The sequence below is a fragment of the Aspergillus tubingensis genome (genome assembly GCF_013340325.1).
Source record: "Aspergillus tubingensis WU-2223L DNA, scaffold_7, whole genome shotgun sequence".
NCBI classification, from domain to species: domain Eukaryota; kingdom Fungi; phylum Ascomycota; class Eurotiomycetes; order Eurotiales; family Aspergillaceae; genus Aspergillus; species Aspergillus tubingensis.
The window spans coordinates 2499527-2525667 of NW_023336281.1; the positions used below are offsets into that span (position 1 = coordinate 2499527).

At 50.1% G+C, this 26141-nt stretch overlaps 5 protein-coding genes across 5 annotated transcripts; 3 read left to right on the forward strand and 2 right to left on the reverse strand.

The window, feature by feature from the left end:
• Window positions 1-563: 563 nt before the first annotated feature.
• Window positions 564-1514, forward strand: AtWU_05805 (citrate synthase family protein; the record flags this gene model as incomplete). Its single annotated transcript, XM_035500915.1, has 1 exon — window positions 564-1514. The coding sequence occupies one exon, from the start codon at window positions 564-566 to the stop codon at window positions 1512-1514; it is 951 nt and encodes a 316-aa protein (XP_035356808.1).
• A 1958-nt stretch (window positions 1515-3472) lies between these two features.
• Window positions 3473-5169, forward strand: AtWU_05806 (elongation of very long chain fatty acids protein; the record flags this gene model as incomplete). Its single annotated transcript, XM_035500916.1, has 2 exons — window positions 3473-4264; window positions 4330-5169. 2 exons carry the CDS (start codon window positions 3473-3475, stop codon window positions 5167-5169), a joined length of 1632 nt encoding a protein of 543 aa, XP_035356809.1.
• Window positions 5170-6654: 1485 nt separating this feature from the next.
• AtWU_05807 (glycoside hydrolase family 35 protein) lies at window positions 6655-9974 on the forward strand (the record flags this gene model as incomplete). Its single annotated transcript, XM_035500917.1, has 6 exons — window positions 6655-7455; window positions 7503-8502; window positions 8560-8853; window positions 8907-8978; window positions 9037-9124; window positions 9191-9974. The coding sequence occupies 6 exons, from the start codon at window positions 6655-6657 to the stop codon at window positions 9972-9974; spliced, it is 3039 nt and encodes a 1012-aa protein (XP_035356810.1).
• A 593-nt stretch (window positions 9975-10567) lies between these two features.
• AtWU_05808 (putative MFS transporter) lies at window positions 10568-12447 on the reverse strand (the record flags this gene model as incomplete). Its single annotated transcript, XM_035500918.1, has 7 exons — window positions 10568-10740; window positions 10800-11247; window positions 11299-11530; window positions 11586-11746; window positions 11813-11976; window positions 12025-12127; window positions 12193-12447. 7 exons carry the CDS (start codon window positions 12445-12447, stop codon window positions 10568-10570), a joined length of 1536 nt encoding a protein of 511 aa, XP_035356811.1.
• Window positions 12448-15779: 3332 nt separating this feature from the next.
• AtWU_05809 (uncharacterized protein) lies at window positions 15780-18206 on the reverse strand (the record flags this gene model as incomplete). Its single annotated transcript, XM_035500919.1, has 3 exons — window positions 15780-15827; window positions 15895-16274; window positions 16340-18206. The coding sequence occupies 3 exons, from the start codon at window positions 18204-18206 to the stop codon at window positions 15780-15782; spliced, it is 2295 nt and encodes a 764-aa protein (XP_035356812.1).
• Window positions 18207-26141: the final 7935 nt, after the last annotated feature.

Here is a 26141-nt window from a genome sequence, read left to right on the forward strand (position 1 = left end):
ATTGGCAGTGAGCGACCCTCCGTCCGAATCTATACTTGGTGCCCTCAGTAGTCCTTCACTAGGAGCTGCTGCGCCATGTCAGCCTTCCTTTGTGTTAGCTTGGGCAGTTTTCTTTCCCCATCTTTATTTCCCGGGCAGGATCCGTGCTTTTCTTTTATTTCTCCCCGTATATTCTCATTTCTCACATACGCATAGGCGCGTATAGGCTCTTTGTTTGCTCTGTGACTGGCATGTCTGGGTGTTCCCGACGTACATTAGTATAGGAATCTTTCTCAACAGAAGCCTGCAGAATCAGCCTGAGGGCTCCCATGTGGTAGGTCCATGCTCATACGTGAATCTCAGGTGTTCCATTGTTTAATCATGGCTATAGTCGAGTCCGGCATATCCCACCTTGTTCAATGAAAGATCGCCCTTGTGTAGGGCCACTACATTCCTTAAGATTTATCACCACTGCCCACCTTCCTTTGTACCCCGGCACGACGCACATATAAAGCCCCCATTGTTCTGCACCACCACGTAGGCGGGATAAAACCAGTCGAGAACAAAATTTGAGCATTGGCAAAATGGCCGGCATAGGCGGAGGCTCTAACTACAACCCTGGCGGGGAATCAGAATTCACCACGCAGGACCCATGGGGATCGGAGCACACTACGACAGCAAAGTATTATCCTGGAGAAACCACCAGGACCACCACCCAGCAATGGACTCCGATCACCACTAGTGAGTCAAGCTCACAACTCACCACTACCACCGCAACTGCAACCCATTCATCCTCAACCTCCTCGAGTACCTCCACCTCTACAGCTGTCAAAAGCACCAGCAGCTCTGGCAGTTCTAGCAGCAACAACCAGACCATCGCTATCGCGGTTCCCGTTGCAGTCGTTGGCGCAGCTATCATCGCAGCCATATTGTTCTTCATCCTAAGACGCAGGCGTCAAAAACGCAACCGCTCCACCTTACCACAGACCAACAACAATCAACCCCCAGTCAGCATGGGCGCAGTCCCTCGCCAAGCACGATCACCTCCACAACAACGACCACAGCAAGCAGCAAACGGCGCAACATGGGAATTTGCGCCCACAAATTCCCACGACATCCCCTTCACAGGTCCCATCCCAGGTCGCCCTGTCCCGCAAGAACCCGAGCATATCAACCCTACCAACAATCATCCCCGCGACTTTAGCCCACCAAGTACGAATAACCACAACTTTCATACCGCTGCTACTGCCGCTGCCGCTGCCGCAGCAGGAGCAGGAGTTGCAGCAGCAGCAGCAGCAGAAGTCCCCAACAGAGACAACAACAACCCCGAGAGAAGCCCCCAGCCCACCATGCCAGCTGCCTGGCCCTCCCCCGAAGCAAGACTTGACCGTCCAATATCGCCTTTTGATCATCCACTCGACGACGCAGTATCTGAGATATCGCGTCGATCGTATACCCATGCTAGGGATATGGATGATGTTTCGTCTGTATCGTCATTTGAAGATGATGAGCGAAGGCCGGCTATGCGTCGTTGAAACTGCCTTTCCACTCAATAAAACTTTTTCTTTTGATACCTTTCCCCTCGTTTCCAATTAGCAAGCGATCTTCAATTCAGTTTTTGGAAGATGGATATACCAAGGTGCTACCCATTCACTTTCCATGCTTTGTCTATTTTCCTGTCTTGTCATGTGAAGATACGTACGTGCGTGCATACATACATACATACCCACTCTCGCTTTTGTACATACATGCATCTTGGTATGTGGAATACGGAAACTGGTACTTTGATGGACTATGGATTAACGGACGGGGTATTGCGCGTGGAGGCGTTCATAAGGGAGTAGTTGAATCAAAATATCGGATTGGACATTGCACTTCTTTGATTCCGACATTAGTCGGCGACATACCACGCCTATGTCATTATCCAGTAGTACTAGGCTTATGTATCCTGTATTCGAGGACTATGAGGAGTAATACATGGGAGATAGACCAGAAACTTGCTAGCAATGCTACCGAAAAATACGACGTCGCTCCGTTGAGCATGTACTCTCCGCTAATGAAATGATGTGTGCCATCTAATCCTAGTGTTAACAGGATACAGTAAGCTACGACCACAGAAGCTGCCAATGCTCGAACATACGCCAAGGAGTCGATACATCTCCCTGATTGTGAACTCCAGACTTGACGGCATGACCTTGATGATCGTCACAGAGAAATACGAGTGATGTGCGTTCTGAGCCGTCAGGCTCAGAATCCTCATCTACTGACAAAGGTCTAACTGGGCAGCTTCTCGTGTAAACCTGGAGCAGTACCTACTAGGGCAATTCCTGCCAGGCAATTGCGTTTCTACTACAAACAGTTCTTGCCAGTATCTACTTGTCCGTCTAGCCAATGAGGGCCGGATTTGTCGAGTCAATGATGGTTGGGTGATGTCAGGCGCTGAGTCAGCACCACGAGTCATGGTGCAGTCACGGGATCCACTGTACTGCTTCTGGAAGGCCGGAAATCGAATTGTTGGAGAAAACCAAAACCAAATCCTTAATTGGCGTGGAATGGCTGTCACTTCCGCTGGTTGATGTCATACCGTTTTAAGGCAACTCAATTCCTTTCCGGAGTGTTGTACTAGGTGTTTGATAAGAAAAGGGAGTATATTGGGGCAATAGGAGATGTTGTACTACCTTGTTTTCATGCGGTTGAGAGCAATTGCGGAGGGTTGATTTGTTCGGTTTGTTTGTCGAGGCGGAGAAATATTCAGTAAATCCGGGCCGGTCATCATGTGAGTGGGAGAAACAAGATCTTATATCATCTCCAACAAATGCAGTCAGCTTGTATAGGATGGAGGATGACCTCCTTCAAGGGGGAAGATCCCCCAAACCCCCATGCAATTCCAATGCCAATCCATCATCATCATCATCTTTATCAGTATCTTTCACAAGCATGCCAGAGCTCTCCAGTAACCACTTTGTTGGGCCGAGGCTTGAAGGTTGGCCGAATTCCCAACAAAACGCTGCGCGGCTCCACTCGCCGCGATCATCGTGACTCTCATTGATCCACGGTCCAACTGCAATCCGGAGATTGACTGACCTCAATTATGAATTAATCACATCGGCCTTGCTTTAACTCCTTGTCACCAGCGATCACCGTTCGTTCGACCAACCGTTGCCTATCCTCCTCCTCCCTCTCCCCTCCTCCACGCTCGCGTAAGGTTTTTGGTCGCGCCTTACAATTGCTGCTTATCCCCAGTTCACAGCGGGATTTGCGCGCGCTCCCCTCCAGTATCCAGTTGTCCGAGTGGACTTGCTTGGCCTGGAAATTTTCCTGGTGATTTTCTTCTCTCGGCTCGGGCTAATTGAAGTGTCCCACCATTTCTTCTTAAAGAGTCGCCGGCCAATTCTCATCTTCTTTCCCTCCTGATTCTTCCTTCAATCTCCCATCCGTATCTTTTCCCTTATCGTCGGGTCGTCCCAAAGTCGCACGAAATCGCGTCCCGACCATGTACGACTTCACCGTCCACGGCGAGGCGAACCCGGCCGTTATTCGCATCGGCCTGCCTCCTTCGTCCCTCTTGAAATTCCCTCCCAGCGAGCTCCCAGCAACTGTCCCCGCCCCTGTGATCTCCGAGCCGACATGGAACCAGCCCTTCAACATCCCCCCGACGCTCTACAACCAGCTGTTGGACGTGCGCGTTCCGATCACAATCGCCAGTGTGTACGCTGTGACCGTGGTCCTCGTCAATCGCATCAACAAGAGCCGGGGTTACAAGCCTTATGGATTCAGTCAGACGCGTCTCTTTAAGCTGTTCGTCATCCTTCACAATGTTTTCCTGGCCATCTACTCGGCATGGACTTTTGCGGGCATGATCCGTGCGTTCCGCAGCTCGTGGCCCAGTCGGGATGATCCCAACTACGTCGCAGCTGTTGCCGATACGCTGTGCAAGATCAATGGGCCCCGTGGTTACGGTAACGCGGCTACGTACGACTCTACTGTCGACCAGTGGACTTTCCGCAACCCCGAGTTCAGCCTGGCTGCAGGCGGTGTTCCGGACCCCTCTGATCTTGGTCGTCTCTGGAATGAGGGTCTGGCCTTCCTCGGCTGGATTTTCTACCTGTCCAAGTTCTACGAGGTCCTTGATACCGTCATCATCCTGGCCAAGGGTAAGAAGAGCTCGACCCTGCAGACTTACCATCACGCCGGTGCCATGATGTGCATGTGGGCCGGTATCCGTTACGTCGCAGCTCCTATCTGGATCTTCACCTTGGTCAACTCTGGAATTCATGCTTTGATGGTATGTGACGTCCCTCTCGGGTTGTTTTTGACTTGTTGCTCATATGTTCTGACCGTCCCATGCAGTACACCTACTACACTGTGACTGCCCTGCGCATTCGCGTCCCCACCGTGATCAAGAGATCCTTGACCACCATGCAAATCACCCAGTTTATCATTGGCTCCACCATGGCTGCTTCCTACCTGTTCTTCAGCTACACTCTTCCTGTGGGCCAGACCGCTCCGGCCTCTCCTGTTGACACCCCGACTGTGCCCGCGGGTACTGCCGGCGCTGGACTTGTGCCATGGCTCAAGAAGCTCGGGTTCCGCGCTGCGGGCGCGGAAGGCATTGCTGAGAACGTGGGTGTCCCGGAAGCTGCTGCTGGTGCGCGCGTCCTCCATGTCGGACCGATGGTGACCTGTATGGACACCAGCGGCCAGGGTTTCGCTATCTGGCTCAACGTGATGTACCTTCTGCCTTTGACCTACCTCTTTGCCCGGTTCTTCGTTCGCTCGTACCTCTACCGCAAGGAGCCCGGTCCCCGTCAGCCGACTCAGTTGCACGCCGCTGAGAAAGCCGGAATGGATGCCCTGAGAGGCGTGAGCCGCGAGATCCGCAAGGCCGTCGAGGTCAACGGAGAGACCAGTGAAGCTACCGAAGATGAGGCTGTGAACAAGATCCAAGCCCTCCGGGCACAGAAGAACCAGCAGAAGCCTGCTGAGAACTCTCCTATTCGCACCCGCGCAACTGCTGCCAAGCAGAAAACGCGTGTCGCCAGCAGTGATGCTGACTCCGACTCAGGGTTCTCGACCGTCAGCGGCAAGAAGGGCGCGAAGAAGGCGACTAAGGAAGAGCTCCAGAGCTCGACCATTGTCGTGGACACTAAAGACTCCAACCCCTACGAGGTTCTGGATCGCTCTGCCTAAGTCTTCAGCACCGCTGGTTATGGGTTACTTATCTGGAGCCTCGAATCAGTATAGAAGGATAAAAATATTTTTCAGGGAAGATCAACTGAAGGCGACATAGCCTGTCGCCTCGGCCCGAATCGCGAAATCGGCCTTTCATCATGGCGGTTCGGGGATGTACGATAACGTCGGTCGGTTTCCCTCGGGATTCATCGACCATCCTGCAGAGGCAGGACCCGCGGTTTCCCCCCGCCGGGCCCGGGTTGGTTCCGGTCTGATGGCCCACGGTATCTAAAGTGGTCGCCGTCAGGCTAGCAGCCTATCCACGGGCCCGGTTACATACGGTTTCTTAATGTACTTTGCTTCTCTTGGACAGCTTCTCTTGGATTATTGTCTTCCCTGTTTCACCCCCTGCTGTTCATAATCATTCCCCGTTTATCTTGTGATAGATCCCTACTATTGTGTGTGTACATACTTCTTTTTGGAACCTCATCCACCGTTGGACATGGAGGCTGTTGGTTTAGGTGTCGGGATGGAATTGGAAAAGTTTTTGTAATTTAGTCAAAGAAATCGTTTGGAATTGGGCAATCATATTATCTTATTAAGATCTCAAATTATGATCTCGTAACAATGCAGCTCATCTGGTGGTGGCGTCGCGGCCATGTGCGCGCTGGGCTCTCTTACTGTGGGCTAGAATCCTGCACTTCCCCGTCATCATCTCCATCTCGAGATTCATCACATTCCCTATAATACTATCTGTTTCATCAACGAACAACCTCATTTATCGAAAGACTATCTAGCTCTCCCTTTGAACCTGGAAGTACGTTGACAGCTCTGTCCTTGGGGTTTCTGGTCCAGCTAACTGGTGTTGCTTACCTCGGCACAGCATCTCTGCGTCAGACAGGCATCGATCAAGCCATCCGATTCCCCCACAGGAAAATTGCACCCCGACAATCCCTCTGAATGGAGGAAAAACCCGGCCTGGTTTCCCCACAGACTAGTTCCACCCCACATTGGCTGACACCTCCGCCGGACTTGTGCAGCGCAAGCTTGAATCTACAATGGTTTTGGTCCCTGGGTGTACTCCACCCCGAACCCTGTCCCGGTCTCATTAAGTTGGCACTATCGGCACCGTTTAATCATTGGTTCTTTGGCCTCCATGTCCTCTTGAACGAATGGTAGCCTAGTACTATTCAAATCAACGAGTATTATGAGTTCGCTTGGCAGTCGTTGATTTCATCACAGAGCCAGTTGTGGATAGTGTCATTCGGAGTTACGCTTACGCTTTCAAGAGAGACTTTCGGAAATAAACCAGGGCTCATGGGTTCTACGCCACTAATTAGGCTAGACGGCGGGGCCTGAAATCATGGGAGACGAGATGTTAAACATTTTTCCTCAGTTGAAGGCGGGCTATAAATTGGACCTCCTGGCCCGGAGTGTCGAAAATGGGTAATCCTTACAGGCACGCATTCCTGATCCTCCATCAGGTCAGTTCAAGGAGCAGCCATGACGCGGATCACCAAGTTATGCGCTCTTTTACTCTCCAGTACAGGTCTTCTGGCCGCTGCCCAGAACCAGACGGAAACTGGATGGCCGCTTTACGATGACGGTCTGACCACAGACATCCAGTGGGATCATTACAGTTTCAAGGTCCATGGTGAGAGGATCTTTGTCTTCTCCGGTGAATTCCATTACTGGCGCATCCCAGTACCTGGCCTATGGAGGGATATCCTTGAGAAGATCAAAGCTGCAGGCTTTACGACTTTTTCAATCTACTCGAGCTGGGCGTGGCATGCCCCGAATAATCACACGGTCGACTTCTCCACCGGTGCCCGCGACATCACACCAATCTTCGAACTCGCAAAGGAGCTTGGGATGTATATTATCGTTCGCCCGGGTCCCTACATAAATGCAGAAGCCAGTGCGGGTGGCTTTCCTCTGTGGCTGACGACTGGCGACTATGGAACGTTGCGCAACAACGATTCGCGATACACGGAAGCATGGAAGCCATACTTCGAGAAAATGACGGAGATCACTAGTCGCTACCAGGTTACGAATGGCCAAAATACGTTCTGCTACCAGATCGAGAACGAGTATGGCGATCAATGGCTCAGTGATCCCAGCGAAAGGGTTCCTAACGAGACAGCCATCGCCTACATGGAGCTTCTTGAAAGCAGCGCTCGCGAGAATGGCATTCTCGTACCGTTCACCGCAAATGATCCCAATATGAATGCCATGGCTTGGAGTCGCGATTGGTCCAACGCTGGAGGCAATGTCGATGTTGTGGGCTTGGACTCCTATCCTTCAGTAAGTGGCTTGTCGCGATTGAATCTTGACTTAGCTGACTTTTCCAGTGCTGGACTTGCGATGTCAGCCAGTGTACATCCACCAATGGCGAGTATGTAGCCTACCAGGTTGTCGAATACTATGACTATTTCCTCGACTTTTCGCCGACAATGCCGTCGTTCATGCCTGAGTTCCAGGGCGGCTCGTACAACCCCTGGGCTGGACCTGAAGGTGGCTGCGGCGACGATACTGGAGTGGACTTTGTCAATCTATTCTACCGGTGGAACATCGCCCAGAGAGTCACAGCCATGAGTCTTTACATGTTGTATGGAGGAACGAATTGGGGAGCGATTGCTGCGCCTGTCACAGCCACTAGCTACGACTACTCCTCTCCTATCTCCGAAGACCGATCCATCTCGTCCAAGTACTATGAGACCAAGCTGCTTTCCTTGTTTACGCGCAGTGCACGAGATCTGACAATGACCGACCTCATCGGTAACGGAACGCAATACACCAACAACACTGCTGTCAAAGCATACGAACTGCGGAACCCTACAACCAACGCTGGATTCTACGTCACGCTTCACGAGGACTCAACTGTCGGCACAAACGAGGCGTTCAGCCTGCGCGTCAACACGTCAGCGGGCAACCTCATCGTTCCCAGACTTGGAGGCTCAATCCGTCTCGACGGCCATCAATCTAAGATCATCGTTACCGACTTCACCTTCGGGTCGGAGACCCTTCTGTATTCTACTGCCGAAGTCCTCACTTACGCCGTCTTGGACAAGAAGCCCACCCTCGTCCTTTGGGTTCCGACAGGCGAGTCTGGAGAATTCGCAGTGAAGGGCGCAAAATCCGGGTCTGTTGTGTCAAAGTGTCAAGACTGCTCAGCGATCAACTTCCACCAACAAGGAGGTAACCTTGTCGTCGGATTTACTCAGGCCCAGGGAATGAGTGTCGTTCAGATCGACAACGACATTCGGGTGATCCTACTAGACAGGACCGCAGCATACGAGTTCTGGGCCCCTGCTCTAACAGAGGACCCTCTTGTTCCGGAGGACGAAGCGGGTAAGAAAACAAAACAGACTCCTTGATATCCAGAGTAACGATCTAACCCACGAGTAGTTCTCATCCAAGGCCCATATCTTGTTCGCTCCGCTAGTCTGGAGAAATCAACTCTTGCAATCAAGGGCGACTCCATCAACGAAACAGCTGTGGAAATCTTCGCGCCTAAGGATGTCAAAACCGTCACATGGAACGGCAAGCAACTAAAGACATCCAAGTCCTCCTACGGTAGCCTCAAGGCCACTATCGCTGCGCCTGTATCTATTCAACTGCCAGCTTTCACTTCCTGGAAAGTCAACGACAGCCTGCCGGAGCGACTTCCGACATACGATGCCTCCGGTCCGGCGTGGGTTGGTCAGTACATTCGTCACTTCAACTCCTTCACCCGATACTAACCTCTATCCCAGATGCAAACCACATGACAACCGCCAACCCCAGCAAACCCGCCACACTGCCCGTCCTCTACGCTGACGAATACGGTACGTCTACCCTCTTCCTCTATACCTAACAAACTAACCTAATATACTTCCACCCTAGGCTTCCACAACGGCGTCCGTCTCTGGCGCGGCTACTTCAACGGCAGCGCCAGCGGAGTCTTCCTGAACGTCCAAGGAGGCAGCGCATTGTAAGCCCTTCCTTCCCCTTTCTCCCTCCACCTACAAACAACCACCCCCATCTAACAAAAAACCAGCGGTTTCTCCGCCTACCTAAACGGCCACTTCCTAGGCTCCTATCTGGGCAACGCCTCCATCGAACAAGCCAACCAAACCTTCGTCTTCCCAACCAACATCACCCACCAAGCCACCCAAAACACCCTCCTAATAATCCACGACGACACCGGCCACGACGAAACCACCGGCGCCCTCAACCCACGCGGCATTCTCGAAGCGCGCCTCCTCCCCTCCGACAACACCACGTCCCCCGAATTCACCCACTGGCGCCTCGCCGGCACCGCCGGCGGCGAATCCAACCTCGACCCGGTCCGCGGTGCCTGGAACGAAGACGGGCTCTACGCAGAGCGAGTCGGATGGCATCTGCCCGGGTTCGACGACAGCACATGGCCCAGTGTATCATCATCAAGTCTATCCTTCACCGGCGCAACAGTAAAATTCTTCCGCACCACCATCCCCCTCAACATCCCACGAGGCCTAGACGTCTCCATCTCATTCGTACTGGGCACACCTAACAACGCACCGAATGCGTACCGCGCGCAGTTATTCGTGAACGGATACCAGTACGGACGGTTCAATCCGTACATTGGCAACCAGGTGGTGTTCCCGGTTCCCGTGGGGGTGTTGGATTACAGTGGGGAGAATACGATTGGGGTGGCGGTGTGGGCGCAGACGGAGGATGGGGCGGAAATTACGGTCGATTGGAAGGTGAATTATGTGGCGGATAGTTCGTTGGATGTGGCTGGGTTGGAGACTGAGGGGTTGAGACCGGGGTGGAGTGTGGAGAGGTTGAAGTTTGCTTGAGTGATGTAGAGAGAGAGAGGTTTAGTGTGGTGTAGGTAGAAAAAGGGATTATTGATTTAGGTTTTTGTTGTGTGTTGTTTTAGTTCAATTCATGATTTGTATCATATTGTATCTTTATTTTTATGTAAGCTTTGGGTTTTAGATCGAGGGGTCTTGAGGGTTCTGGTGGGATATGGGAAAGGTGTTTGGGGTTCTTGGTATGTCGTAGTTCAAATCACATTTTGTTTTCAGATCATGTCTTTATTCAAGTAGTCTTGGGCTGATTGAGGGGTTTTGAGAGTTCTGGTAATAAGATAATAGGCCTTAATTGATGTATTTGGGGGTATGTCGTTGTAGTTAAAATCACATTTTGTATTCAGATCATGTCTTCATTTAATACCCAATAATAGATAGGTAAAATAACACATCATAATGCATCATGCATCGTGCATCGTGCATACTCGTCATGATACTAGCCAGCCAACTAGATGACCCAAAATCTGATAGGAATGCTGTGTGCAAATATTTACCAAAACCATAACCATAACCATAACCCGCTCGGGGTATATAAAGCAACCCATAACAATCCGAAGTCGTAACAAAGCAATCTAATTCTAAACCAAGAAACGGAAGCCCCTGGAGCTGGCTTGGCCAGGGACACCTCCGCCATCGCCCAGGCCCTCGCCCCGATCGAGCTTCTTGTTCAGCCGGACGAGAATGAAGCGGAGGGCAGTTGCGGACAGAATGGCCACGAAGGCGGTGACACAGTTGACGGTCATGGCAGTGACTAGTAGTATAATTAGTGTCTGGCTTTTGTGAGATAGTAAGTCGAATGAGGCTACTTACCGAATCGTGGCGCATCACTGTCCGGGTACATGTAACTGGCATAGATACTACTGGCATTACTGACGCAGTTGATACCTGCCAGAGCCGCAGCACGCTTCGATGCCGGACGGGGGAGGGTGCTTGAGATCCAGCCCAGGGCTACCACGTAGCCGGTGTACAGGGATGGGACCATCAGCATCATAGAGACATAGCGGGGAGCGATACTGGTGGTGGTGGCAGCGAGGATGAAAGACGCGACGGAGATGTACAGGGGAAGGGTGATGTGGAAGTAGCGCTCGCCAGTACGGTCGGCATGCCAGGCATTGGCAAAGGCACAGATGACGGCCAGAACGTATGGGGGAGCGGTGAGCAGAAGCGTCTCGATGTTGCCGTAGTTGAGGGTCTTGACGACGGTGGGGAAGAAGTTTGTGACGGAGGCGGAAGAGACAATGCACAAGATGAGTAGCATCTATATGTGTAAGCTGAGAGAAGGGCAATGACTTTGTAACTGGGCACTTACAAGAATCCAGGTCTTAATATCGGTAAAGGCCAACTGCACACCGTGGAGGAAGGTTTGTTGTTCACTATCCACCCAGTCGTCCTCACCGATGTCTTCCTCCAGCCGCCAAGCGGCAAGCTGCTTCTCTTCTTCGCTGAGCCAGCTGGTGGTTCTAGGGAAGTTGGGCAGAATGAAGATGGAGATGGCGGCAACAACGATGGTGATTGCACCCTCGATGATGAAAAGCCAGCGCCTGTTGCTCTCAAGTCAGCGATTTGCACGTCTTATGTTTTTATTTTGGAACTAACCAAGCACGAAGACCCATCTTGTAGTCCATGTTCTCAGTGATACCAGCGGCAATAAGTCCAGAGAAAGCTCCTGAAATCAGGGAACCCGAGTAGAGAGCTGCAGTGCGGAAGCCGAGTTCCTTGCGAGTGTACCAGGCACTCAGGAAGTAAAGACAGCCAGGCTGGAAGGGAGAATAGAAGTCAGTAAGGCGCTCTGAAATATATTGTTTCCGTCTAGGCAGACGTACGAAGTAAGCAGCTTCAACGAAACCGAGGAAGAAGCGAACTACAACCAAGCCGGCATAGTTCTGAGCTCCCGCCGTGCACGTAGAGATAATACCCCATAGCATCATAGCACCCGGAAGGTAGAGGGCAGGCTTTCCGAACTTGTTCAGGAGCAAATTGGAGGGAACTGGTACTGTTAGTATTTGCTACTCTGCCAATAGAGGTCTGCACCTACTTTGCATCAACAGATAACCCACGAACAGGATACTGACACAGGTCTGGTATTCCACGCCCTGCAAGTTCAAGTCGGTGACGAGACCAGCGAGTTTGGCAGCAGCCTGATAGTAAACAGAATAGTGAGCACAGAATTGATTATACGGACAAGCTAAAGCATTCCACTTACGATGTTATTCCGGTCCAGATAGTTAAGGATGTACATGATGATGATCATGGGCAGAAGACGCAGGTCAATCTTGCGGACCAGGGCCTTCTCGGCTCTCTCACGCTCCTCGGGGGAGAGACTGGCCACATAGGCCGGGGCCTCCTTCTTGGGGTTCGGTTTGTCGGCATTGGCCACTCCATCGGTCACGATCTCGACGTTGTCGACATGGCTCTTGTCGAAGTCCCGTTCGACATCATGAGAAGTTCTGGGGGACATGATTGTCTCCGATGGTCTGACACTGGCCTTCTATGAGGCAAAAGGGAGGGAGACAATGACAATGACACTGACAATGACAACGACAACGTGAGAAGAAGAAGAATGGATCAACAGGAGAGGGAGGTGGAAACGGTTCAAGTAAGGGAGGGCAAGGGGATCAAGAGATAGGAAAGATTAGGAAGAGGAGAGGGAGAAAGGGAGGAGGAGTAGAGTAAACCACGGGACCATGGTGCCAGCTGCAGTCGGGACCAGGGGACCTTTTTGATGTGGTCAGAGAGTAGAGAACCGAGCGATGACGACCCGACAAGGTTCCCGAAGGATGGGGAGACAGACGGGGAAGAGAAGCCGCAATGGCAATGGGGATCGGGAATGAAGACATGGTTGAAGACTAGAAACAGCCAACCCCGCCAATGGGGAAGACGGAAGCGGGGAGAGAGTCTGGAGATGAGATCAGGATCATTAGGGGAAACCGTCGGGACTGGTGGGATGCCATTTGTGGAGAGGGCCGACTGGCGTGGGGGTAAAATAAGAAGAAGATGATGATGATGATGATGTTGTTGCTGTAGTATGGAGTAGACAGAGAGAGAGAGAGAGAGAGAGAGAGGGAAGAGAAGAGCGTGGGAGGCCATCAGCAACATTCCGTGGGGGTTCCCGAGCGAGGGTCCTCTTCCTGCTCTCCACTTTTCTCTTTCTCTTCACTCCACAAGACACACCTCTACATCTCTTCTCCATCTAAAATCCCCGAGAAAAGAAGAGATACATTTATCCATCGGGTAAGATCTAATTCTTACTCTTTGCATACAAAAGAATTCTCTTCAATTTTAACTCAAAACGTCGACCTTTTCTTGAGTAACAAAAAAAACTGTAAGGCACATACAGTCATCCACAACCATCCCGCAATCCTCAACCCCAGACCGATCCAATTCCCCGAGAAAAACTTAAACCAACTTGGTCGGTGCCAAGGAACACCGGCCCGAAAAATCAAAAAGCTCGCTCTCACGATGTCGACCCCAGGCGGAAGATCCCTACCCTCTCAACCCCGGCTCTGGCTTCAACCGGTCTTCCCCAAAGGATCAATCATCAATCATATACTCCGTACTTCCTGATGGATGGATGCAACTCCACCATGGTGGATATTAATTGGTCATACGGGAATACCAACCCCTCTTCCCCTTCCTTCACGCACGAGAGTCACCGCCGGTTTGATTGATCATCAGGTCAGTCAGCAAAAACCAATCTTCGTCATCAATGGTAGGTTGGAGAGTTTACCGGCGGATGGACCCGACATTCAACGAGAGAGAGGAGAAGAGGCCATGGCCATCGGGAAAAGAGGGATTACTTCCTTGCTGGCTTAGCGACACGGGCATATATCGCACATGCCGGCTAGATCATCTATTCGGCCCCCCGTCTGCTCCCCCGCCCCCGAAGGAGGAAAATAATGGAGAAAATTCATTCTCAACGCCACACACACACAGAAAGAGAGATCAGGCCATGAAGGTAAGCAGTAGCCAGCCTGTCCATGGTTCACAAAAGTAACTACCCGGTTGGAACAACCAAGCAGTACCTTACTTCGTATGTACCTGATCCATCCACCATCCATCCATCCATCCATCGGGATCCCATAACAAGTCTATCTACTACTGGCAGCCGAGTCTACATCCATCTACTTTTCACCCGAATACCTACTACTCCTCCCATATCCAACACATCCCAACCGAATAGCTACTATACTACTCCGCACATAATTACCTCTTCAAACCAAGATCCCATCCATCCAAATAGCCAAGCAAAGTACCACCCAACTAAGCAGGCAAGGTATAATCCCCAGGTCCACCCCTCGGCAAAATCCTCGATTTGCCAAGCATGTGTTTTCCCCCTAACTAACTAACCTGAACCCCGGCAACAACATGTGGCAGCTGATGCCGCAGAGACTTTTCTTTTTCCTTTTCCTTATTCTGTCTTCTTTTTTCATTTTTTTCTTTTCTTTCCTTCTTCCCGATTATTCATTCTCGTCCCATTGGCTTTTACCCTCGGGATCTCTCGCGTGGTACTATCGGGACCGGGGCCGGGTTTGCATGTTTATCCACTCATACGCTTTCCATTGTAGATGAAAGCGTGGGGGTTAGTTAGTTAATTAGTTACCTACCCTTCCTTCCTTCTCTTGCCTGGAGGCCTTATTTATTTATTAGTGGCTGTCGCTGTCATCTTTTTCTGGTTTTACTTTTGTCTTTCTTTCTTTCTTTCTTTCTTTCTTCCTTTTACTTCATTCTTTGAATAAGCAATACGGTGGCTATGGTCTGAAGCAGAATTACATTGCCCCCCTCTATCTCTCTCCCTATGTCTGACAGAGCCAGATCATAATGGAATTCTTCAGAGGCTCGAGGGCTACGCGGTTTCGGATTCATCGGGATACACTTCTACGACCTACGACCGATGTCTGCTGACTTGCCAGACAACCACCCTCAAAACTAGAATCCAGCTACATGTAGTCCCAGGGAAGCATTGCGTAAGGTCGGGCGAAGAAGAAAAAAATTGCATTGATATTGCCAGTCAATGCTTGGATGATGGATGATGATGATGCTGCGAGACATTCACTTGTGTACCGGTCTCAGAAAGCTGTACACGGACAACACGTCGATAAAAAAGGATCGGTGCTTGCAGGAAATAGAAAACAGCAAAAGAACGTTTCACAATGAACACTATGAGACAATGTGCAAAGAGATGCTGCCCAATTTTCACGCTTGCAGAACAAAACGAGACTTCAAAGAGACGGTGTGGCTTGCATGCAATGGTCGGCCAGGAATCGGGGCTCGAGGGAGAAAGGAAGACGATTAAAGAGGAAGCGAAAAGCACGAGCTGTGACAGGCCGCCGAGGGAGAAAGGAAGCGCAAAAAGTAAATCGGTGCCCAAATCCTGGGTGCGACGTAGATCGAAGCCAAATGATCCGGAACCGGGTCATAGGCGATGCCTCCCTTAGCCGATCCACTATTCTTCATTTGCTGTAGTAGAATCCCCATAAATCTCCATGCGCAGAATAACGAAAGAACACGACACAAGACCAAGACCTGAATGTTGTTGTCGCCATAACTCCCAGAACGCATAGCAAAAAAACACAACAAAGGGGCGACCCGGTCACGTCCATACACTCGACGGACAATTAGACACCGAGTCAGCATGGGACTGAAGACGGAAACCAAAAGACTCTCTAGCGAAAAGGAAACAGGTCTAGAAGCCACCAAGGCTCAATACCATGCCGTTGATAGATCCAACACTCCTCCTAAGGGTAAATAACACAAGACACGCAATAAGAACGCCATTCGAAATGCAGCGGCTCAGAGAAAGTGAGTATAGATTTTTGACGTCTCGTGGACCTCCATCTCCTGCGGCATAGTTAGCACTTGATCGAACTTTACTTAGAAAGGGGGCGATTAGGGACGAGTTCCTTACCATTTTGAAGTTGTTCAGCTCCTCCTTGATTTGTTGGGCAAGAAGGGGAGTCAACCGGTTGCACGTGGCGATGTCACCACGTCGATCGTACTCCCCACTCGGCCATGTCTCGTGGAACTGGATCCGGGGACTGAACACCAGACTTTTCGGCATCACAGCTTGTGGGGTAATAGGCGCGCTCTTTGATTCAGAGGTCTGGAACCGCCCTTCTGAGAGATAATCATCCTCGCCAGCAATTTTAACCGCGTCGGTTCGCCGATTGCCTGACCGAGTCTGGTCTTCAGGAGTGCTGGGAACGCTAGAATGCGGCGAGTCATTGCCGTTCATGTTTTCAGACGATTTGAGCACATATGTCTGGTTAGCCGGGTCCGAGTAGGTCTCTATATGGGACGTTAGTACGAGACATATCACAAGTAAGGATCATATCATGGTAACCAAGACGTACTCTTCAGTATGCCCTTCCTCACGGCTGCCAGAACCTCCGCTCGCTCCCTGTCTCCTCCGACAATGCTTTTACGCGACTTGTCCAGGGCACCATCTTCATGGGTCACGGCGTTCGCTGCATCGGTTTCCACCTTAGAGAACAACGAGTTACCAAGAGAATGGTCTTGCGAGTCTGAGGTGACGGCTGTGCTTTTCCTCTCCGCTTCAATGTTGACCACGGACAGCTGGGGTGCCATGGGCTCAATCATTACACCATCGGTCGAAGATGTGCTCACCACCGATTTCGGGCGGAAAAGCCCCACCAATGATCGCGTCGATCGTTTCATTCCCTTGCCCATCTTGCGTAGCATAATAGAGGCGGAGGAGGCTGTCGATGAAACGGAAAGGTTGTCGGTGGAGCTGTTGAATATACGGCCTTGGTGATGTGAGGAGTAAATGCTCTCGCCCAGGCCGCTCGCTTCCTGTTGTTCGGCTATGGCTGCCTGTTCTGGACCCAGTTCCTCTTGCAGCAATTCCCTACGAGCCCTCTCCGCAGCCATCGCTTCCCTTTTGTTTTGCGAGGAAGCTTTGAGGAGCTCTGATGCGCTACCGAACGAAAAGGCCCTCCTCAGCCTGGATTTCCCTGGTCGCTTAGGGTCGCCCTTTGTTATTTCGGCAAGACGCTGGGAAGCGAGACTCTCCGTGGGAGCAGGGTTTGGCGTTGTGGAAGGCTGGGATGCTTTGGGAGTCGGGGGCTTAGAGTCAACCTCGACCGGCTGAGACAGCGGTGAGGGTTTGTTCGGTCGCTTGCTGTCATCGGTCTTGGGACCGCTTTTACTGGAGGATGATGCAGATTCGCTGTGTCCTGCATCACGTACAGATGAGGTCGAAGAATGGGCGGACGGAATGCTTCCCTGGACTTCTTTATGAGACTGTGCCGATCGGGGCCGCGTGCTCTGATCGAAGTAGTCATGGCCACCTGCTGTCGGCGTCGGCGATGATGTGGGCAAGTGTAGCTGCATATTGATGAGACCAGCGTTATCAATGTTTCCCCAGCTCCGGCGCCTATACCTCTTGGCTAACTCTGTCTGAGGCTTATCTGCGCGCGTAGTATCATCAGCACTGGGCACGCGGACATGCCCAATGCGGCGGGGGGCATCCAGAGACACACCCGCAAGGCTGGGAGTACTCATGTGGAGGGCACTGTCGTCCGTGGCTAACGTTGCAGAACGTGCAGGTGCCGGTCCGTTAGGCTGCGTGGAAGCGGGCTGGGTGCCCGCAGCATTTTCCGGTCGCCGGTTTCCACGACGATAGCGGTCGGGGGACGGACGGGCCACAGTTGGTGAGGATATGTTCATGAAATTCGAAGAGGAGGGTGAAGGAAGGTTAACTGTGGAGAGCGGGCGCAAGGGAGCATCGGTACGTATTTGTCTGGTCGGAATCGCCGAGTCGTCTTTCGACATGTAGGAATGGACGGAGGAATTGGAGGAAGAAGTGGATACAGAACCAGCTGCAGGATGGGCGAGACGCGAATTGACTCCGACGTTGGCGGGACTTGCAGGCCCCTGAGGCACCGAAGGGGCTGAAGATGTGCGATGCTCTGGCCTCAGATGAGGGGACAGTGACTGACGGGCTTGCATGTTGGTTGAATTCGAGGGGTTTGGGGTGCTGGTGAAGGCGTAGGGGGCCACGACCTGGTGGCCCACTCTATAGTTTCCCGAACTGCCGTTGTTGTTATAGGGGTTCCAGGACATCGTCGAGTTCCGCGGATTTTGTTGTTGCCCGGGTTGCGAGGAAGTTGTGAAGGTGCCCGAAGAAGAGGATGGTCGGGTTTGAAGCACAGAAACCGTGCCACTTTGCTGGGGGATTGTCTGTACCAACGCAGCCATGGTGTTCTCCTCCACTACCCGGAACGAAATAACATCCGACGCGTAGCTGACAGCGTCTCCGGGGAGAGATGTGTCGACAGGTAAGCTCGTCGACTGTCCGCAGCGCCCAATCTAAATGAACCAAGCCTAACGTCGATCAAGTCTGGAGGAGAGGTAACAAGGGTAGAAAAAGGAGACAGATTGTAAGAAGGCAACAGGGGGAAAGTCTGTACTACACACAGTTGTCAGTTCAGGATTGCACAAGAACAAGCCGGTTCAAAGGCTAGTTGAACTCTCGAGGACCGATGTTTCTCCAACGCGAATGTGGTTGCCGTTTCGAAAGGGGGGTGTGCAAAGGCAAGCGGCGGAATGGGGTCGTACCTGTTTCGCAGGAAATATGTCCCCACCGAATTATACTGATACAACAATTAAGGAAAAGCGTTCTGTCGATGTAAAAAACGAATGCTGATGAGGACAAAAGAAACGAAAGGCTCGGGATCAGGCGATCGAAGAGGGAGGAGAGCTGGCGACGAGGTACGACGTGCGGAACACAAGGCTCCAGGGATGGCAGAAGCTGTCTAGAGCGGTCGAGCCATGTACAAGAAAAGAAAAAGAGAAGAGGAAAAAAGCAGAGCTAACAAACAATGTTGAATAGAGACAAGAAGGGAACAATGCCAAAACCAAATAGGAGATCGAGAAGGAAACGATAACCAGATCCTAGGCACCTTGTCTTCTGAATCAAGCAGAAGACGGGCCGCTCAGGGGGGAGGGGAGGAGGGAGGGATGGGGAGAGCCGGGAAGGATGGGAAAAGAAAAGCAGAGAGGATGGGTCGGGAAAGGAAAAAAAAGGGAAGAAGAGCAAGAGGGGCTGAAAGGTGTGGGAGGGAGTAGAAGGGGAAAGGGAATAGAATAGGGAGGAGGGAGAGATAATGGGGGAGAGTTGAGAGAGAGAGAGAGAGAGAGGGGAGGGAATGATGGGATGCTGCGACTACAACTTTCTCACACTCTCTCTTTCGCTCTCAACTTTAGGGGAGACCGACTGACTTGACAGGCGGAGACAAGCGGACGGGATTTTCCAGAGAACGCGAGAAGGAACGCCAGGCACACACCCTCCCGAACCGTGCCCTGTATTTCCTTTTTACTTTTTGATTCTTTGGTTAGTATTTCTTGATTTATTACTTTTCGTTTTATTTCTTTTATTTTAATTTTTTTTCTTCTTTCCTTCGTATGTCACTTTTTGTTCAATCCAGTGATGATCCTTAAAAATCATTCATGTGTATTTAGTTCTTTTTCTATTTTGTTCGCCTTTCTCACGTTCGCTTTCTTGTTCAATCTAAGTTCGTTGAACAGACAAGGAGCAGAAAAAGTAAAGAGATCAATTTGGGGGGGGCGCCCGATTAAAAATCCACGAGGGGAAACCCGATGGAAGTGTATTGTATGGACGTAGTATGCAACGTACGCATAAGGAAAGAAAATCTTTTGAAGACTCTGATCTGATCTCAAAAAGCTCACATCCAAGTAGGGGTGAGGTATTCTACGATGACTCTTATTGCAACTGCGAGTCATACCAGAAAATACAAGGAGAACTCGCCATAAACATATCTTCCATCATACTATTATTATTATTATTATTATGAGTATTTCTTGAAAGACAAGGAATGAGGGGGATTATGGTAAACGAGCATTCTTGCTCGGTTCGAGAGGGTGACCCTCCCTTCACTTATCGTATCATCGAAGCTAATATTATCAGGTAGATTAAATGTTCGAACGTCTCCTGAATCTCTTTCCACTCTTTCTTTTCTCTTTTTCTCCCCTTCTGCATCGGTCAACCACTCTGATTCGACCAGCTAGGCGGGTGAGACTAAGACACCTTTGGGGCTGTACGGTAAGTCCGGTTCCATATTGGTAACTGGTACTAAAGTTAGGCTGGGAAACTAGCGGGTTGTAGTTCTGCGGCCGTTGTTGCCATTCGGTAACCATCGTACCGCACATACGATTCGTCCCCAATAATACCTCCATATTACGTTAGGAGCGGGTCAACCATTCCCCCCCCTACAATGGCCAAACCCGGCTCCATCCTTGCGAGGTAATCGAAGGCGACGCTACTTGAGAACTTGGATAAACGATGTGCGGGTCTGACTGACTGAAGATGTCTTTGCATTCGCCTCATCGGCCCATCTTCCCTCGTTTGATAGGAGATGTTCGTTGTGGGGGATTTGGCCCTCCGACACGTAGAGTCGTAGTAAAAAAAGTAGCTGGACCTCCTACTTACATTACCAGATCTCTGTAATGGTTGGTATCAGTGATTAACTGCCGAGTACGCGCAATAGTAGAGAACTAGAGAGCCGCCTCCTTATCTCTTTTCTTTTTTTTTACCATCTTTCTTTTTTGTTTTTACTTTTTTGGGAGTTCGGTGCAGTGCTTTCTTCAGATCTTTGGTGTGCGGCAGAAATCGATAATTGATACCAGAAGGTATTAATTACTGAAGAACAACAGAACGTGCTAAATGCATAAGACCATAATCAACTGGAACCAATTAGTACTGTCTAGTAACCTGAATAGTCCAATCGGACGAGCAAATTGGAAGCTGATTTGCAACCACACGCCTGCTAAATTTCTTAGCTGTCACGCCATGACTACCAAATGGAGTCTGCCTCCAAGGAACTGAACCCAAGCACGGAAGCTCGGAGAAACAGCCTGGAGAGAGCTAGTAACTAGTAGCACTTAGCTAACACTATACCACAGTACTACGTACTAACTAGTTACTTTTGTATTATTATTTGACTACTTAAGTAGTAGTAACAGTCGCTAGGTAACTAACATTGGTACCTCGGCCGCTGGCACCACGGATGACTAGGCGATCGCGTTTGCAAATAATACCGATTAATGTCATTATTATTATCCTTCTTATCCAAGGATAACGCGATGCCAAGACTGCAACAACAAAAAGGTTGCCAAGTTGATTCTACCAAACTCCAGTCTCTTCTCGAGTCTCCTGATGAAACGAGTCAAGATTTTCGACGATTATCCTGCAATGATCTTAGCCAGGATTATCGCCCACCCCAGATTCTTTGCCCAACGCACAAAGCATGACGAAACATTGAGGGGGATTTGCCAATCCCCAATTTCCCAACCCTACCTAGACTAATAGTCTCTATGGACCGTGTATGGAGTACATGTATCAGACTAATGATTTAATCTTTTATTTTCCTACATTACCAGTGACAGGAAAACTCTCCTGGTCATGTCCCGACTCAGGGAATGCTGATCTCTAACCAACCAGTGGAAACCTCCCGTGAGGGATTCCGCGGTTCAGATTGTTCCACCAAGAGTAACCTAATCGATAGCCACGGTCCGTGTCCCCCCTCAATGCCGTGAAGTTGAAGTGACCGGTATCCACGGAGTTTTGTCGCAGCCTCCAACATAACACACCTCACACTCCCGGTTGTGTACCATGGGAAGGTTCAGACTCCCGAATCAATGGATGAGAACCTTATTCTTTCTCTTACTACGGTTGTGTACATGATGTCAGCGATGATACTCGAGACTGGTAACGCATCTTCTCATCCCTGAGACCGATTCAGAACCCATCTACAGCAGTGCGGAGGATATGTTGTGCTGGATCCTCAAACCCTATGGCCACCTGTTTGTCAGCTACAAGCTATAGCCAAGAAAGAATGTGTGTGTCCCAGTTGGGTGCGCGGAGAGAGCGCAATAGACTTGAATTGGATCTGAGTGATCTGAGATGCCGGGTCAATTGCAAACGAGACTGATGTACAGTCAATCTTCAGATTAGAATTTGGACTATTGATGCAGTGCAATGCAATGCCCAGTATTTGACATACCAATTTGCTTTCAGTGACACGGTTTGCGGTTTCTCCCCGCTTTGAAGATATATCATCATGATGATGGATCTTGGTGATTGTGCTTACTACTGAAGATTACTGAAACAACACGACGGATGATTCACCTGGTCAAGCAACCGTGCCCGTTAGCACATAAAAAGAGGAAGTGAAAAGCTCTCTTCTACTATACTTCTCACTAGTACTACAGAATATTGACGCCGCAGGTCGGTAAGTATGCGCTATATTCTTCGGGGGGTTCTGGAATCGGTCAATGCAAGCGAATACTAGTTGCATATATTTCGGCAGTGCCTACCCTCCAAAACACCACGACAATCGCGGGCTTAGCGTACTTATACTTTGTATATAATCAATAAGCATGCAAGCTGAAACTATGAAGATTTTCTACACGTAAAGATGGCGAAGCGAGGAGAGCGCAAAAGATTCAATAGCTTAGCCACAAGGGATCCCATCCGTCGTATTCCAAGCTACTGGCGACTGTCGGTGTGCAACCCTGCCTGACTGGTCTCACTCAGAGAGTGACCGCCTACATACAGTTTCCATTAGGTTGGGTCAATGTCTGATCGCACGTGTTGGGTGTGTAAGCTACGGCCCAAAACCACACAGGCCCAAATGGTTATCTCGATTGACGGATGATGAGGACGGTACATCAAGCCGGCTGATAAGTCGCGGGCGCGGTTTGACTCGGTGGTGGTGCATGCGGAGATTGTACTTATTAGTGGAAAGGCCCACCATTACTAAGTACTAAGGCACAAATTGTCATCCACATTCCGCCCCTTCGCTACCAGCTTGTCAAGATCATCTACAATTTCCTGTCTGACTGTTTCAAAAACAAAAAGGCAACTGCCATCGCTTGACTGGCGTCGATTTTCAACGGTCGTCGCGAGAAAGACGGGGCCTGAGCTGCAAGTTTTCCAGGAAGTGGATATATCCTCCATCTATCGTCTATCCCCGGTTTAGTGCCATTGCAGATCCCCTGTAAGGAGTTCCCGCGTGATCGACAAGCAACGTCGCCATCTCAACATCTTATTCGGGGCTTTGCCTTCCAACCGCGTCACTTCCATGCTAACTTGACAGACGGGCTCCGGCGGGCGCATATCATCGCCTATCCTGCAGTCTAAATCATGGTTGGCGTACCAGTGTACGGGAGGACTTGCTTCTAGTAACATCCATTCTTCCATTTTGCAGAGGCGAAGGAAGAGGGAACGTTCTGCCGTAATCAGATCAGTTCGTTAATTCACAATAGTAGTAGTATGTTCCGATGCCGCAGTTGGCAAGCACGGGCGATTCTCATTCGCGTGGTTTCCCTTCCACTGCATAAACCATGGATCCTGGGCCAAGTTTGAATTTGACAAGTCAGCGAGTCAGGAAGCATCAATTTCAGCTCCTCTTTTCAATGCAATTTCTCCAGGATCCACTATCGCAGAGTACTCCGTACCTCGGCGAGAAAAAGATATTTAAAGTGGGAAAGCAATTTTCAGAGATTATGCATTGACTCGATAGCATGTTGCCTGAATGCTCATCGAATTGCAAAGTACGAAAAGAAAAAAAAAAGTGGATATCTTTGGGTTCGAATTATACACACTACTACACATTAACCAGACGAACATCATACGGTGCGGAGAGTGTCCTCCGTAGCATCGGACGTCAACCGCGGTTCCACCGTTTTAACCCGACTATCATCCAGTCGGAACGAGGTTCATACGAATGCCGAACTGTCGAAAGCTGGGTCAATACTGTGCCGTTATGCTACTAACACTGATAGTATATTTGTTCGTTATCCCTGGATGCTGGACTGCTTATCCGAACATCCGAGCAAAGGCCAGAAGGGACGCATGTCATGGACCCATCATGATGCCACCAATTAATTAGCTAATGATAATAGAATACAAAATTGTCAAGGGAATGCAATGGCTGGCCTGAACGCCATCGAACCGACCGACCAACCTACGCGGGGTGCCTGACCATTGGTTTGCCTAATGCTTATTTGCACCACTCCGTACCATATCAACGGCTGTCAGTTACCCCAAGCGGCATCATGGTCGACCGTTGTGTTAAATCAGTGGCGCATTCGACTAGCTCACGTTGACGTGTATCTCAATAGCGGGGACAGCGAAAATGCGGAGTTGAGAGATCCAGGTCCAAAAAGCCAGATATTCTGACAAGGTTCCTGCCATTGGATGGCCCAACCGCACGGTCCTCTCTAATATATAGCCCAGGAGCCTTGAAACCTGGGGAGTAACCTGGCACGGACATTTTGGTAGCTACTACGCAAACGGAGTGGTAGATGCTGACTCCTCCATGGAGATGATGGACGAGCTTCCTACCAACGGATTCTTTCTTGATGACTGCAGTGGTTGAGTGTCTGCAAGACATTAGCTGTGAGACCCAAAATACTCAACTAGGTGAGAGGTTGAACCATCTGATTCTCCAAATAAACACTCTCTACTAGGCTATTGGTGGCTATGGGCCAATTGCTAGGGACTATCAACCTAGCACGAGCAAAGCGCGCTTGAATGTTCTAATCCCGCCTCAAACGGCGAATCCCTTATATCCGGGGAAACCAAAGTGTGGAGTACATACAGTAGTTAGTCACTAGTGGGCAGCACCGAAGCAACCGTCTAGTCTACTACTGTAGTCTAGCCATGCCATGGATCTCTCGCACCCAAACATGTCAGGTGGCCTTTACACCTAGACTGCTAGTATTACAGAGTAGTACTCCATAGTATCAAGCTAGTAAGGAATAGTAAGAGTCCATCATTGCGGACATGGCTCCTTCGGACAGTCATCGGTCGGAAACGGCGCCTCATTCTCAACCCAGATCTTCCTTCCCCTGGTGTTATCTTGGGGTTCAGACATCGTACTTTTAGGCAGAAACTAGGAGCAATTACTCCGGACTCCGTACTTCACCAGCTTACCCTCTTTGGGTCCGGTCGCAACCATCCAGGGGCTAGATAATATAGTATTGTAGTATCGCTACACCTATATGACTACTAACTAGTGAGACGGTAGTAACTAGTCAGCCTGGGCTTTATATCCGAACCTCCTCAAAAAGGTAGGAACCGATCCAAGCCAATCAATCTCCCTCGTCCCCCTTGAGACCTCCAGCTAAATCCCGCATTATCATTCGGGCGCATACCTACTTACCGGCTTATCACCAAATGGTGCCCCTCAAAAAGAACAACAACACAGTAGAGAGTCAAAATTGAAGGCAAGGGATAAAGAACCATCATAACAATTATCCCTCACCAGGATAGACGATAAAATCCATGATTGGTCACAGGAAACTGAAATTTCCCGGCCCGCCCGCCATTTTGGTTTCTGCGGCCGAGATTGAGATCCCCTTCTCCTTCCTATAACTAGAGAAATTAATATAATTGTTTATAGAAATGGTAGGGCCTTGATGCCTGAAATTCCCATTCCTTACTAGTTCCGCTAGTTGATCGAGCTAAGCAGGACACATCACTCTGCATTTAAGTATCGACCTACTGCATGTTCTCGCAAGCATTGTAACCGGGATATACCTGAAACACCGAGTGACCCTCTGATCTGTCCTGGCATAATAAGCCGTTTAACGATACATTGTGTTTGTTTTTTGTTTTTTCCTGCAAGCTGCACGGTAGGGGGAGATAAAGAGAGATACTACCTTGAAAGGGGGACATCGGTACAGGGTACTCCGCACTAACTTGTCTGGTCGTTTTCCTTGTTGATATTGTTGTTGTTCCTTTTGCTTGGTGTCCGTGGGTTATGATTTCTACTACTACTACTGGTTCTGATGTGGTTCGTGTGCCTGTGCCAGGAACGGTCATCTGACTGGATGTCGTATCTCCCTCACTACCACCATCATTTACTACCACCACCACCAAGAACTAAGACATTGCCAGCAGTGAGACCTTCCCGCCAAGTATGATGTTCCGTTTGTTACCCCGATCGGAAGTTCTTTAACCATCCAATATTATCCATCATTAGTCACTAAAAGAGAACCAGTGGAGCACCAAGAACTCGTACAGTAAGAAGTCTACGAGAGAAAAAGAAAAAAAAAAAGAAGAAAGCGAGAAAGAAAAAGGAATAAGTGGTGTAACTGCGGCAACAT